The 13,072-nt window shown below is 42.1% G+C and overlaps 1 protein-coding gene across 1 annotated transcript; it reads right to left on the reverse strand.

Moving 5' to 3' along the window:
* Positions 1-1,086: 1,086 nt before the first annotated feature.
* On the reverse strand, positions 1,087-12,637 carry hsd3b7 (hydroxy-delta-5-steroid dehydrogenase, 3 beta- and steroid delta-isomerase). Its single transcript, XM_046330461.1, has 7 exons — positions 12,388-12,637; positions 8,791-9,053; positions 5,754-5,909; positions 3,868-3,976; positions 3,351-3,450; positions 2,631-2,793; positions 1,087-2,459 (listed from the first exon to the last, which is right to left on the reverse strand). Exons 2-7 carry the CDS (start codon positions 8,948-8,950, stop codon positions 2,047-2,049), a joined length of 1,101 nt encoding a protein of 366 aa, XP_046186417.1. The 5' UTR covers positions 8,951-9,053; positions 12,388-12,637; the 3' UTR covers positions 1,087-2,046.
* Between the last annotated feature and the right edge of the window lie 435 nt (positions 12,638-13,072).

Raw genomic sequence — 13,072 nt, forward strand, 5'->3', positions numbered from 1 at the left:
AGAGGAAATAGAGAATATTTCTGAACTTTATCAACTGAATATTAAATGTGTTTCCTGTCAGGTATTGTAATTGTCTGTACTGTCTACTTGTTTGCATGTTTGTGAAGTCTTGTTCATTGGTGTTGGACCACTGGAAGATTAGCTAGTGATACGGTGTTAGCTAACGGGGATCCTAATACAAAAATCACAAAATAACACAAGTGCACCTTGTGCTGGGGACAATAAAGGTCACTCTAAAATTTGTGTTTTTTACATAACACAATGCCACAGATGTTTCAAGTTTTGAGGGAGTGTGCAATTGGCATGCTGACAACAGAAATATCCACCAGAGCTGTTGCCAGTGAATTGAATGTTAATTTCTCTACCATAAGTCACCTCCAATGTCGTTTTAGAGAATTTGGCAGCGCATCCAACTGGCTCACAACTGTAGACCACGTGTATGGCGTTGTGTGGGCGAGCGGTTTGTTGATGTCAAGGTTGTGAACAGAGTGCACCATGGTGGCGGTGGGGATGGAGCTAATGGAATGGCATCAAACACATACCATTCCACCAATTCCGCTCCAGTCCTTGCCACAAGCCCATCCTCCCCAATTAAGATGCTCCCAACCTCCTGTGTTCCAAGTATGTCTATTGTTTTCTTAAAGAGGGATGAACTTCCTGATCGAGTCCTGGTTTCAATTCTCCTCATTAGGAAATTAAACTTAAAAAGTTTTGGGTCTCGGCGCTCTTTGATGTGGGTGTCTGTTGTGTTTTCCGATGTGGGAAGCATTTGTACTTACACTCTGCCAAAACAGTACACACCCTTTGAGATAACTTGAAACAGTCGAACAAGGTTTTGTGTCTGGAAGCAGCCTAAATTATCTAGCACGCTATCCAACTTCTTTGCCGGCTGGTGTGTGACAGTGGCAAAATTGTTTTGACTTTGGATAGCCTATCTCTGGGGCTAGTTAGCGACTGTCAATAAATTACACATTGTAAATGGGACAATATTTTCATGTTACACATCTTTTATAGGCGTCTCATGAAATGCTTACATTTCATTCATGTATAGTTGCTTTGAGACATAGGCCATTTTCTACCACAGAATAGAATATATGTTTTTTTATTGCCTTCAGTTGCTCTTTAAGTAACGCTACTACTCAAAATGATAATTTCATCAATAGGCATGAAATATAAAATTAACCTTTTCTCTGTCTGAAGTTTAAAATCTGAATGCACTGGCAAATATTATTTTTAAATATTTTTTAAATTGCTGTTTTTAAATTGTCATTGCATTCAGATGATAAAATTACCTTAATATATAGCAGGTGATTCATAAAACTCTAAAATCACATAGAACATGATCAGAGAATATTCTGTGTGCATTAATGCATGTTGAAGAGGTAAATACTTATTTTCTGCACTAGTGCTCTTCAACAAAAACAGATCAAGTCTATGTAGTGATGATGTCTTGTGAAAAATGTATTGCATTTTCATGTATGTATTGCAAAATATGTATAGCAATGTATTGTTGGAAATAGACTCAAAACAATTCATGAGCAGCTTTCCTATATCACATATCTATCCCCTTTTATGACTACTATCACATTATATCTACCGCTTTTGTAAGAAGGTGAATATTGCAATGTCCGATAAAGCCCCAAACATTTATATTGAATCTCCAATATATTATCTCTTATTTAGGGCTGGGAAGGGTCTCATGTGAATCAGAAGATCATGGGATGGATAAGTGACCCATTTCAGTGTGGAACATGCATTGTCATCATTTTGCCTGAGGAGCTACAGGCTAGCCACAAGTAATGACAGGTAAAAGGACATAACCATTTTTGAAGAACACGTGTAGGAGGTCGTAGTTCAGGGTTTAAGAGTTCAGGGGTCAAGTTTGTTTGCATATGTGTAATGATAATACTGCTTATGATGAAGCAAACATAGTGAGAATATAAATCTGAGAAAGTCCTCTCACTCCTCCATCCATCCCAGGTTATGATGTGTGATGCATCGGTTTAGCCCAGACAAGGTTCCACCAGACCAGCAGATCAGCCCAGATCAGGAGTCCTTGGGGCCTGTGAAGGGAAAGGTGTCCACCCATCTCTGTGTGCGGGCCTTGCACTGGTCCCAGTCATAGAGGGGGCGGTACTGGAAGTGGCGCTGGGCCTTGTTTGAACCCACTGTGAAGGAGGTGCTGGCCACAGCGAGTGTATAGCGGTTGAGTAATGGTGTGTAGCTGCACACAGGCTTCAGCACCCAGCGGAGCAGGTCATTCAGGCACGCCACCAACCACAGCACCAATAGCGGCACATGGACCTGGCGGAAGTTGAACCCAGACAGGAACTGCATGTTGAAATCCTCATAACTCTTGTAGGGTGAGTCGTCATAGCAGAAGTAAACTTCCCCTCCAAGCCTTTGGGGGTGCTCTCTCAGGGAGCGAGCAGCCAGCAGATGCATCCAAGCCACGTTACCTGAAAAAAAGAAGAAAACTATGCTGAGAACGTGTATACCACTAACCTAATCCACTAGGGCTGTTGAACAAGTTAAGTAGCCACCTTGGTACATAACCAAGAGCCCAGTAGAAAATCAGCTAAAAGATCTTGTAGGTGTGGCTCGGTATCAGCACGCGTTTCAGGACTCACCTGCATAGACACGACCATGTTCCGTGTCCTTTGGGACGCCTCGAATGATCCAGCCCCCTGTCCTCACACCCATCTGATAGAAGTCCCTCATCAGCTGGTGCTGCTCACCATAGATCCCTGTGGGACGGAGGGAGCATGTGTACAAGCAGGCCCCTTCATTCACCTGGCCAGAGAGAGGAGAGGAAGGATGTGGTAACAGAGCATTAGAAACTGATGGGAGTGGACGGGAAATGAACAGTTTGGAAACCCAGAATCCCAAATATGCAGTTTTAACTCAACATGTTAACAGAAGGGTGGAGTAGACTAACGCACAAGGCCACAAGGGAACACTTCAACAGCTTTTTGGCAGAGTAACAGTCGAAAAGAATTATACCATAACTCAGAAATATACATTTTTTGCGAAGAGTAACAGCACAAATATGGCCATTGGGCGAAAAAATCTTACTTGCATCATAAACTCCAAACCATTTTTTGTAATGAATTACTATAGTATATTTGTGTTCTGCGGTACCTTTTGGAGCAGTTCAGTCAAAGAGAGAGAATAAGTATGTGATTATGGTTCATGAAGGGATTCCCTATCTGAATCAGGCTATTAATGAGGGTACATTTAAAGGCAACTATCCCCGGATCTTTCAAATGTCCATCAAATAGAAGTGTGTGAGTTTGTCTGTGTGTGTTATTACCACGTCTTTGTACGAGATGTGATGTGTTAATAAGTACCTTATTGCCATTGGCCTCCAACACCAGCTTCTCTGCCTTGGCCTTGCTCCTGGGGTAGGGCATATCATGATAAACATTGTAGATGGTGTCTTCATCACCTCTGTGCATGAAAGAGAGAGAGGGGAACGGGGGGGGGGTGTTATTATTTGATGACCTTTGAACAGAATATCACATTCACATGTGGAATGATTCAGTATAATAGTCAGATGGACATTGGCAGTTTTCATGATGTTGTTTCTCCTTGCTGGCTGTGCAGGACTCATATCCTGTTGTTTCTGTGAATATTTTAGCAAAGTCAGTCATGCATGCAAAGGCTGATAGACATTTTTACAGATACTGTGAGTGCTTTAGCTGATGTGAAAGGAAGAGAATGCCAAACACATCGCAGATAAGGGAAATCTCTACCGTACGGGCCAGACAAAAGACAGATGGAGGAGAGGTAGTGAGTTAGTGGAAAGAGGAAAAAAATAACGAAAGCCTAAAGGAGAAACAGATATTTGTGAAGTAAAACTCTTACCTGATAAAGGGGTCTCCTTTCACATTGGGGCCGACCACCTCCATGCTGCTGGTGTAGACCAGATACTGAATACCATTCTCCACACAGGCATTGATCACATTCACAGTTCCTGTTAGAGAGACAAGGAGAGAGGAAGAGAAACATTCTCGAGGCCAATAACTAGAGGTTACCATTTATTTAATTGCAGAAAGAAAGGGCTAGGGTGTGATGCGGTCAACAGGAAGTGCGTGCAGAACATCTGGACAGAGACGTTGGCAGACGATGAGTACACAAGCACCTGGACGAGCATGTTCTAGGAACTAACCCGGGATGATAAATATTTTCTCAGAGCTCGACACAAACATGCTAGAAGGATGTGAAACATCTGATATGGGCCAGTAGGAGGCACTCTTTCCTCTGGTCTAAAAATAAAATATCCCAATGCCCCAGGGCAGTGATTGGGGCAGTGACAGGACACTGCCCTGTGTAGGGTGACGTCTTTCAGATGGGACATTAAAAGGGTGTCCTGACTCTCTGAGGTCATTAAAGATCCCATGGCACTTATCGTAAGAGTAGGGGTGTTAACCTCGGTGTCCTGGCTAAATTCCCAATCTGGCCCTCAAACCATCACGGTCACCTAATAATCCCCAGTTTACAATTGGCTCATTCGTCCCCCTCCTCTCCCCTGTAACTATTCCCCAGGTCATTGCTGGAAATGAGAATGTGTTCTCAGTCAACTTACCTGGTAAAATAACGGATAAATAACTAAATATACAGTAATGACACTAACTAATACAAACAACTATTCCTGTGAGGACAATGTCACATTGTCCAAGAGATGAAGAGCAGAATGGGACAGATATGGGACAGATACCCAGATCTAGGACAGTGAGAGACACACACACACAACACAGTAGGCAGCCCACCAAACGGGGAATAGATAGAATAACCACAAACTGGAAACAAAGTGTCAGTGTTCAATTGGGCTAATATAATACTTCAAAGGGCTTGCTATTTTCATTTGATGTTGTTAGTTTAATAGAAACCAGATGAATTGCAGTGGATCACAGAGAGCAGCTGATTCCCATCAATAAGTTGAGTTTGTAGGTAATTCAGTTGCATGAAAACCACCTGACAGGCTGGCACTAACTTTATCGTGAGATGTGAAACCTTTTGAGATGAGTCTTTTACAGCCATTTCAATCTCATGACAAGCACACACACAATTTCTATAAACAGGCCCTCTCAGAGACACACACACACAATTTCTATAAACAGGACTTCTCAGAGACTCACACACATTTACCCACTACACAAATAAATAAATAAATAATGACCTTATTTGTGTATGTCTATGTTTGCTGACTATAAAACCATTGTTGTAGTTGTCATCCTTCAACAGACTCAAGGGGCAGTTTTATAGTTAGAATGTTCAGAGGAAAACACCAGGCACTATAGGAAGGGAGAGGCGACAGGCAAACAGGAAAAACGTGGGTTATGCCATGAATCACAATAACTTTAGGGAATACTATTTCATGGGTTTTCATGAGTCTCCATAACAGTTCCTGTTGTGGTTTAATTTACAGTCAAGAGAAGCCAACCACCCCTCCTATGTTTGTCTCGTTCTATCATCCATCATCTCGAAGGCAACCATTTCTCCCTCTTCTCTTTTCCTTTCCCTCAACATATTTTCCATTCCCTTCTTCGCAAATCCTCCTGTGTCTTTAAGGCTTCCACACATCGCACCGAATGTGGATCTAGTGTTCGTCTGCCCACCGTTTAGCGCGCTGTGTTTTAGGGACCACCCGCTGTAGACGTCTGACTGATCACATTTTCATGCGATTCTACATGTACAAATTGGTGCATATTCTCAGCCAGTTAATGCTATTGCTGTGTCTGAGGCCTTACCTTGAACATTCACAGCCTGGATGACTGTCTCAGGGACTCTGTGCCAGACATCCACCAGGCTGGCTGTGTGGATGACCAGGTCTGCCCCCTTGGAAACCTCCCGGACACTGGAGTAATCTGTGATGTCCCCCTGTGTCACCACTACCTTTACCCGCTCTGATGGGGGAGAGAGGGAGAAAAGTGTGTGTGTGGGGGGGGGGGGGGGGTTGTAAGATGTTAGATATAATGTAAAAGAGATTGTTTTCACCTGAATGAAATATCTATAAACTGATCTACAATGCACAATAATACAATTATTAAACTGTGAAGCATGGGGGTGGAAACATCATGCTGTGGGGCTGTTTTTCTGCAAAGGGACCAGGACGACTGATCCGTGTAAAGGAAAGAATGAATGGGGCAATGTATCGTGAGATTTTGAGTGAAAACCTCCTTCCATCGGCAAGGGCATTGAAGATTAAAGGTAGCTGGGTCTTTCAGCATGACAATGATCCCAAACACACCGCCCGGGCAATGAAGGAGTGGCTTCGTAAGAAGCATTTCAAGGTCCTGGAGTGGCCTAGCCAGTCTCCAGATCTCAACCCCATAGAAAATCTTTGGAGGGAGTTGAAAGTCCGTGTTGCCCAGCAACAGCCCCCAATGACCTGTCATTGCCAACAAAGGGTATATAACAAAGTATTGAGATAAACCTTTGTTATTGACCAAATACTTATTTTCCACCATAATTTGCAAATAAATTCATTAAAAATAATACAATGTGATTTTCTGGATTTTCCCCCCTCATTTTGTCTGTCATAGTTGAAGTGTATCTATGATGAAAATTACAGGCCTCTCTCATCTTTTTAAGTGGGAGAACTTGCACAATTGGTGGCTGACTAAATACGTTTTTTTGCCCCACTTAACATATGTTGTGTGAGGAGGAACCAAGTCTTTCTATGCATGTTTCCATGGCTATATGAAGTATTCTTTGATTCTTTGACTTGAGTGTTCATTTGTTTCCTCTAAATCAGATCCTACATTGCCTAGCTACCTAACCAAAGCTGGGTCCACTGAGGAACTCTGTCTCTGTTTCTGGAAAAAATGTAATCTGATTGTTGATATAAAAGACCCAATCACCCCACCACAATTAATGTCTTCTCATACAAGGTCTTTATGTTTATCGGAACACCGGTAGGTGGGTCACAACAAAATCACGTTCTTCACAAATGTGTCTTTTGAGAGCATTTGTCTGTTTGTTCTGTCTTTCCTTCTTGGAATGATAAGATGGAAAAGAAGCTTCCCTTATTCTCAATGTGCTGTCCCTGGCTTGGCTTATCTAGATCATGGCCTTGAAATATATCTGATGACCATGAAGCCAGGACGGGGCTGGAGTCCAAGTAACCACAGGAATGGTCCTGACTCTTAAAAAACACATTCTTGCCTTGAAGTCACACTACTGCAGCTGTCTGTTTTAGCTCTGCCTCAGTGGCTTGGTTAAGTAGCAAATCAAATCAAATTATATTAGTCACATGCACCGAATACAACAGCTCCAGACATAGTAGGAGGTGAATACCACTGGCCTACATAATGAATGGTAAGCAAATCATTTTTAAAATTTTTCCTCCCCTATATCTCCTCTACTTGAAAAGCACATTCTCACCAGGGGATACATATATATGTTTGGTATTTAAGAGAAAACAAGGTATTCTAATATTACCTGGATGTAGCCTATGGCAATATAGAGGTTAAAGACTAACAATGTAAGCCTATGTGGGCGATTTCATTTGTAATCAATGCCATGTATTTAGCTCATCAGTCAAACACATCTATGGAGTGATCTTCTATCACTGAGTTTGGAGGAAGGCTCTGTCCAACAAACCTGTCACTCTGTGAAGAGCGCAACCTTCCCCACATACCGCCCTGCCTTTCTGATTCATATTCCACAAAAACTGAAAAGTCACACAAGGTGACAGGGTGCAGGTGGAGATTCCTGTTATGACATGTCACAGGTTAGGGGAAATGACATAGGCCGGCTACAGTGTTCAAGGACAGGAAATGGAATTAGGAGGGGTGTGGGCCATCTGTGTCCAAGACCTCATCATGTTATGACATTGTTCATGCAGACCGATGCAGTCAAATCAAATCAAACGTATTTATAAAGAGTTTTTTACATCAGCAGATGTCCCAAAGTGCTTATATAGAAACCCAGCCTAAAACCCCAAACAGCAAGCAATTCAGATGTAGAAGTGATCTCAGCGGAGTGTAGATATGTGTTGTTTACTATCCTAACATTTCCCTTTCAGTGACATTCGCTAACTCCCATCTCTGTCACACTCTAGTATGTATCTGACTTTCAGCTTTCCCATCTCTCCCTCTCAGTCCATCTACCTACTGCCCACTCTCCACCTCTATCCCATATATGACTCTGTTTCTGTAGTGAAGACTGACAATGCAATACAATTTTGTACAAAGTTAGTAAAATTAAAATGTGCATGTTCTTATGCCTGAGAATATATGAGTAAGAAAAAAATAAAGGGTGTCAGAAAAGAGTTATGGAATAAAGCTGATATCCAGAATCTATTTGATTGGCTATGTATGTGGGTAAAGGTCTGTGATGCTAGTCTAGGTTATCTCACTTTCAGTCATTTCAATGTGCTAAGGTAGATAAAAACCCAAACTTTTTCACTGAGGAGTTGACATCCCACCTCTTCTCAGTGCATAAACCCCTGAACATTCAAGATTAAAAGTCTTGCCCACTTGAGTCTCTTTATATCTTGCTAGGAGTAGCTGAGCCCAATAATAATTGTAACCATGAATAAGGGTTAAGAATAGCTTCACTTTCATGTTTAAAACTCCACCAGTCCCACAACTGCAAATCATTCTGGACATTTATGAGCCGTTTTCTACTCATCTACTCAGCAGCCTCGTGTGGTGTATGGTTATGCCAATGAAATATGCATAAAACATTATTAGACAAAAAAAACTACAAATGGGGTTTGAGCATGTCAGTGAACTGCCAGACATTTACAATTTATGTTTCAATCATATATTTTTATTTTACCTGTGCTGTGGCCATTTAAACTTGAGTCGATGTGTTTGTCAAAAAGTCGAATTTCCGTTACCGCATCCTCTTTCTCCAAAAGGACCTGTAACAGGTGTTGTCCGAGGAACCCACAGCCCCCAGTGACGAGATAAACCAGGCCCCGTTCTTTCGTCGACATTCTTCACTGTTGCTAGTTGCTACTATCAACAATTGATGTTTGGTTGATTAGTTACTGAGTCGTCCTTGTTGATCTTCTACAACTCCCTCTGCGATCCAACCTTCTAAAAGAGCGGAGATAAACAACGAGAGAAACAAAATGAAAAAAAGACAGGGAGAGGTAGAGGTGCGTTCAGTCCTCTTAAACGTTTGCTGCGTTGAACAACGGTTTGTACTGAACGACACGTTCCCCCAAAATGTTCTTGTACGCTCTTGAATAGACTACCGTTTGGTAGATGTGGGAGGTGTGCCTGGAAGCAGAGTGACGTGTTTTAAAGGGAAGTGGTCATGCTAACAGTTCTCCCCAACCCTGGTCGTTCAGTACAGCACCGTTTCCGTTCAATTGAACGTTCCAGAACGTAAAAACGTACTGAACGCAGCCCTGATCGGTTTGTACACAGCGATCGTAAACTGCTCCGCTTCACTGGACTAAATTGATGACCTTTGATTTCGTGTTTGTTCTATCATCAAAGAAAGGCAAAGATCACTATGCAAAATGACCTCGATTGGTCTTTTCGTTTAAATGTAGCTTACTGTAGATAGGCTATATGCCACCATGATTAGATTGGAGTTTATTAGTCACATGCACGGGGTTGCAGATGTAATTGCAGGGTACAGTGCAATTCTTAAACTCTGAGCTCCGACAGTGCAGGTCAAAGGGAATTGATTGAAACAATACACCAACAAAATATATACACATATTTCCAACTGTAACAGTGATAAATGTCCATTGGGGTGGGGGCAGGATACATGTTTGTTGAGGGGGGAAATGTCCATAGAGGGAGCAAATAGCTGACTAGTGGTGGCTATTCAGCAGCATTATGGTCTGGTGGTAGAAGCTATTGGCCAGTCTGTCAGTTTTTGCCATTATGCTCCTATACTGCCCGCGTCTGAGTGATGGAAGCAGGGAGAACAGGCCGTGGCTCGGGTGGCTGAGGTTCCTGATTATCTTCTTGCCCTTCCTGTGACTCCTGGTGTTTTAAGTGTCCTGGAGGACAGGCAGTGTGCACCCAATGGTGCGTTCGGCTGAGCGTACCACACTCTGTAGCGCCTTACCGTCAGCAGCGGTGGACTTGCCATACCAGGCTGCTGCAGGCTTTCACCCTGAAATTCTACTGTATTCTACACCTCACCCACGCCCACACAAGTTCACATTCCACACAAAAAAACTACAGGAAGGCAACATCTATGTGGAGCACTGAATGATTTATTTATTGTGTAGGCTATATGACAGAGGGAATCTGGTTTGGGGACAAGAACAGTCATAATCAGTACGGACCTGCTATGTTCACTAGAAATATATTATTCACTGTCCGCAGTGGCGTGTATTCATGGGCGCCAAGGGAAGCCAGGCTTTCCCAAATATTTAACCAATAAAATTAAATCTAAAATAATTTATCTTTCATCTCTGCGTTTTCATAAATTTACGTCAATTCGCAAGTAGCTGAATCTCACCGGAGAAATCATCCGAGCGAGGGAAACAGCTTCCCTCGGTCTCAGAATGTGTAGCCCATGTATCTGATGCTGTCTGGACCAAAATACTATTTACATGTTGCCGCCATAGCATTTGATTGATTGGTGCCAGCAAGCATTTGGTCTCCCTTGATTAAAAAATAAAATAATATTAAATAATAATAATTAGCCAATCAGCATTGAGCTGAGCTCAACTGTGGGTTGTCCTGGTGCCACAAAACGCCCCCCAAGGGAGGCCAGTTTGGATTTGGCTTCAGACCATTCAAATAACTTCCTAAGCAAAGCGTAATTTTCTGGTCTTGCTTGTGTTGATGTCCTGCAGTAACTAGCTTGCTAAATCCGCCCTTTCCTAAGCCATGGGTGGAGAAGGGATTTGGACTTTTACTTAATTCTCTGCACAGGCCAATGATTATGACATTGATTCTGAGCTAACCATAAATTAATATGTTGTGCCACTGGCCTGAGACGATTGAAGTTCAATATGTAGCTGAGTAGGCTCACGGTAACTAACTAGCTAGCTAGCTTAGCTGGTTCATTGTGCTTCTACACCTGCATTGCTGGCTGTTTGGGGTTTTAGGCTGGGTTTCTGTACAGCACTTTGAGATATCAGCTGATCTACGAAGGGCTATATAAATACATTTGATTTGATTGTTGCCCATGCCAGGTAGTTAGGCTTGCAAGCATTTTAGCTAACTATCCTTTAACAACAAAAACTAAAAGTGTCATAGACCGATTTCCCAACATGAAAGAGAGGATGGCATTAGCGTTCAACTAGTCTACATGTAGGGTGAGTTAACATGTTATGTTTTACTTGGACAGCCACATGATATTTAACAACATCGATTGAAATAAATTGTTTTTGGTATCTTTAAGTTTGTTTTCAGTCTATTAAACTAAGCATATATAGCCTTGTTGATTTTATGATGTTTCAAATGTTTAAGCTGAATTGGTGCTGGGTTGGCGGCGGCAGTGCTCCTGTTGACTTTGTGCTGACATGCGGTAACCCTGTGGTTGTAAATCAGTAGTTTGTTTATTTAGTAAACTGTCAAAACATTAACTTGCTTGAGTTAACTGTTTGTTACATGCGATATGTGCATTGTGGACTTCACACAGATGTGGCTCTCTGGTTTTGTGATGAAACAAACAGTATGTGTCATTGAATTTATTCCGCAACTGTGTGACTGTTGTCTTCTAGCTGTAACGGTGGTGTATGAACTAATGGCTATAGAGCAAACAATGCAATTGTCACAACAGGTTGTAATATGGCTTTTTTACTCTCTTGGCTTGGCTTGCTCAATGATTTTAACCACGGAACTCTACTACCTGTCAGTCTGGAGCGATGAAGCAGACAGCCCCAGTGGTCTGAAAAAGTATTACTTCCTTTCATTCTTTCTCTCTGACTAGACTGGATTGGATATCATGTCAAATGTCAGAAGCCATATTGTTCTCCTGTTTATAATAGCCTTCCAATAATATCCTTCTTGAACAGCCCTGTAAGTCATGCACACAGCAACATTTGAACGGACAACATTTTGTGAAACAGATATTGTAGTAGCGTAGACCTACATGGAAAGTGACACACACTGTATTGTATTTCCATTCCTTGCAAATTTCCAGACAGTCACCCGATTCACAGATAAGTTACCTATAGTCTCAGCTACAGACTGCAAAACATTGTCATTGCCAGGTTAAATTAGAGCATGTTACAGCGCAGAAAATGCATACTTCTTTGCCACATAATGGTCTAAGTGTCTGTTAACCTAGTTCCATACAAGGTCACGTCTTCTTTATTTGTGTTTCCTCCTCCTCTGACACGACACTTTGCAATCCACTTGGCTTCATTTAGAAAGCACCACGTTTTCTCCATCGCTCTCACACACACAGTAAACACTCAGTTTTCAGGTGGAACTTGACTGACAAACGTACCTTCTGTTGTATCCTCTCTATGCACGAGGGCATTGCAGTTTCCGGTAAGCCTGCAAGTTCCTGTACGACATTGTGTGCGTTCCACTATGCACACTCACCCTGATGACATACAGTATAGTACCACACAGGGTAGGAGAAGACGATATCAAAAGACTACTATGTATTACAAAATCGCTTGACGACCTTATATGGATATTATTCTACTACGGTCTGGAACTTCCCCCCTGAAAGCTAGATTGCAAATGACTAAGAAAACGGAAATCTAATATCCCATAACTCTTTGCAACAATGGGACGGCGCTAGTCCAATTAATTTGTTTATTTTCGAAAGCTGCCGCATGCAATTATTACGTTGTCATAACAAGTCTATTTTCAAACTAGTCTGAACGTGTCTTAACATTCATTGTAAGACAATCTTATCTCTGTGTTCGTAAAATCACCCTGGAGTGCCACAGTGCGCTCTGGGCGTTAGTAAATTCAGTGTGTTGTCAGATTGTCCGTTTGTATATTCGGAGCGGTCAGAGAGGAGAGTAGGGTTGGTCCGAGCGTTCTGACCTCACAACCGCAGTCAATCACCTAAGCTAACTGGCTAAAATTGTCTAGCTACTTCCAGACAGAAAAAAAACAAAACAAATTAATTAAATTGTTGTCAGCAGCACCGTTAGTCACTAACGCTCTAGATAACA

This window comes from Oncorhynchus gorbuscha, linkage group LG26 (genome assembly GCF_021184085.1).
Source record: "Oncorhynchus gorbuscha isolate QuinsamMale2020 ecotype Even-year linkage group LG26, OgorEven_v1.0, whole genome shotgun sequence".
Classification (NCBI taxonomy): domain Eukaryota; kingdom Metazoa; phylum Chordata; class Actinopteri; order Salmoniformes; family Salmonidae; genus Oncorhynchus; species Oncorhynchus gorbuscha.

Bases quoted from the DNA above. Each gene is read 5' to 3' on its own strand.
- hsd3b7 (XM_046330461.1), bottom strand. From the start codon at position 8,950: ATGTCGACGAAAGAACGGGGCCTGGTTTATCTCGTCACTGGGGGCTGT. The intron at 5,910-8,790 runs GTAAAATAAAAA...CTCCCCCATCAG, and splicing joins TTTAAATGGCCACAGCACAG to AGCGGGTAAAGGTAGTGGTG. The intron at 2,460-2,630 runs GTGAGTCCTGAA...TCTTTTTTTCAG, and splicing joins ACATGGTCGTGTCTATGCAG to GTAACGTGGCTTGGATGCAT.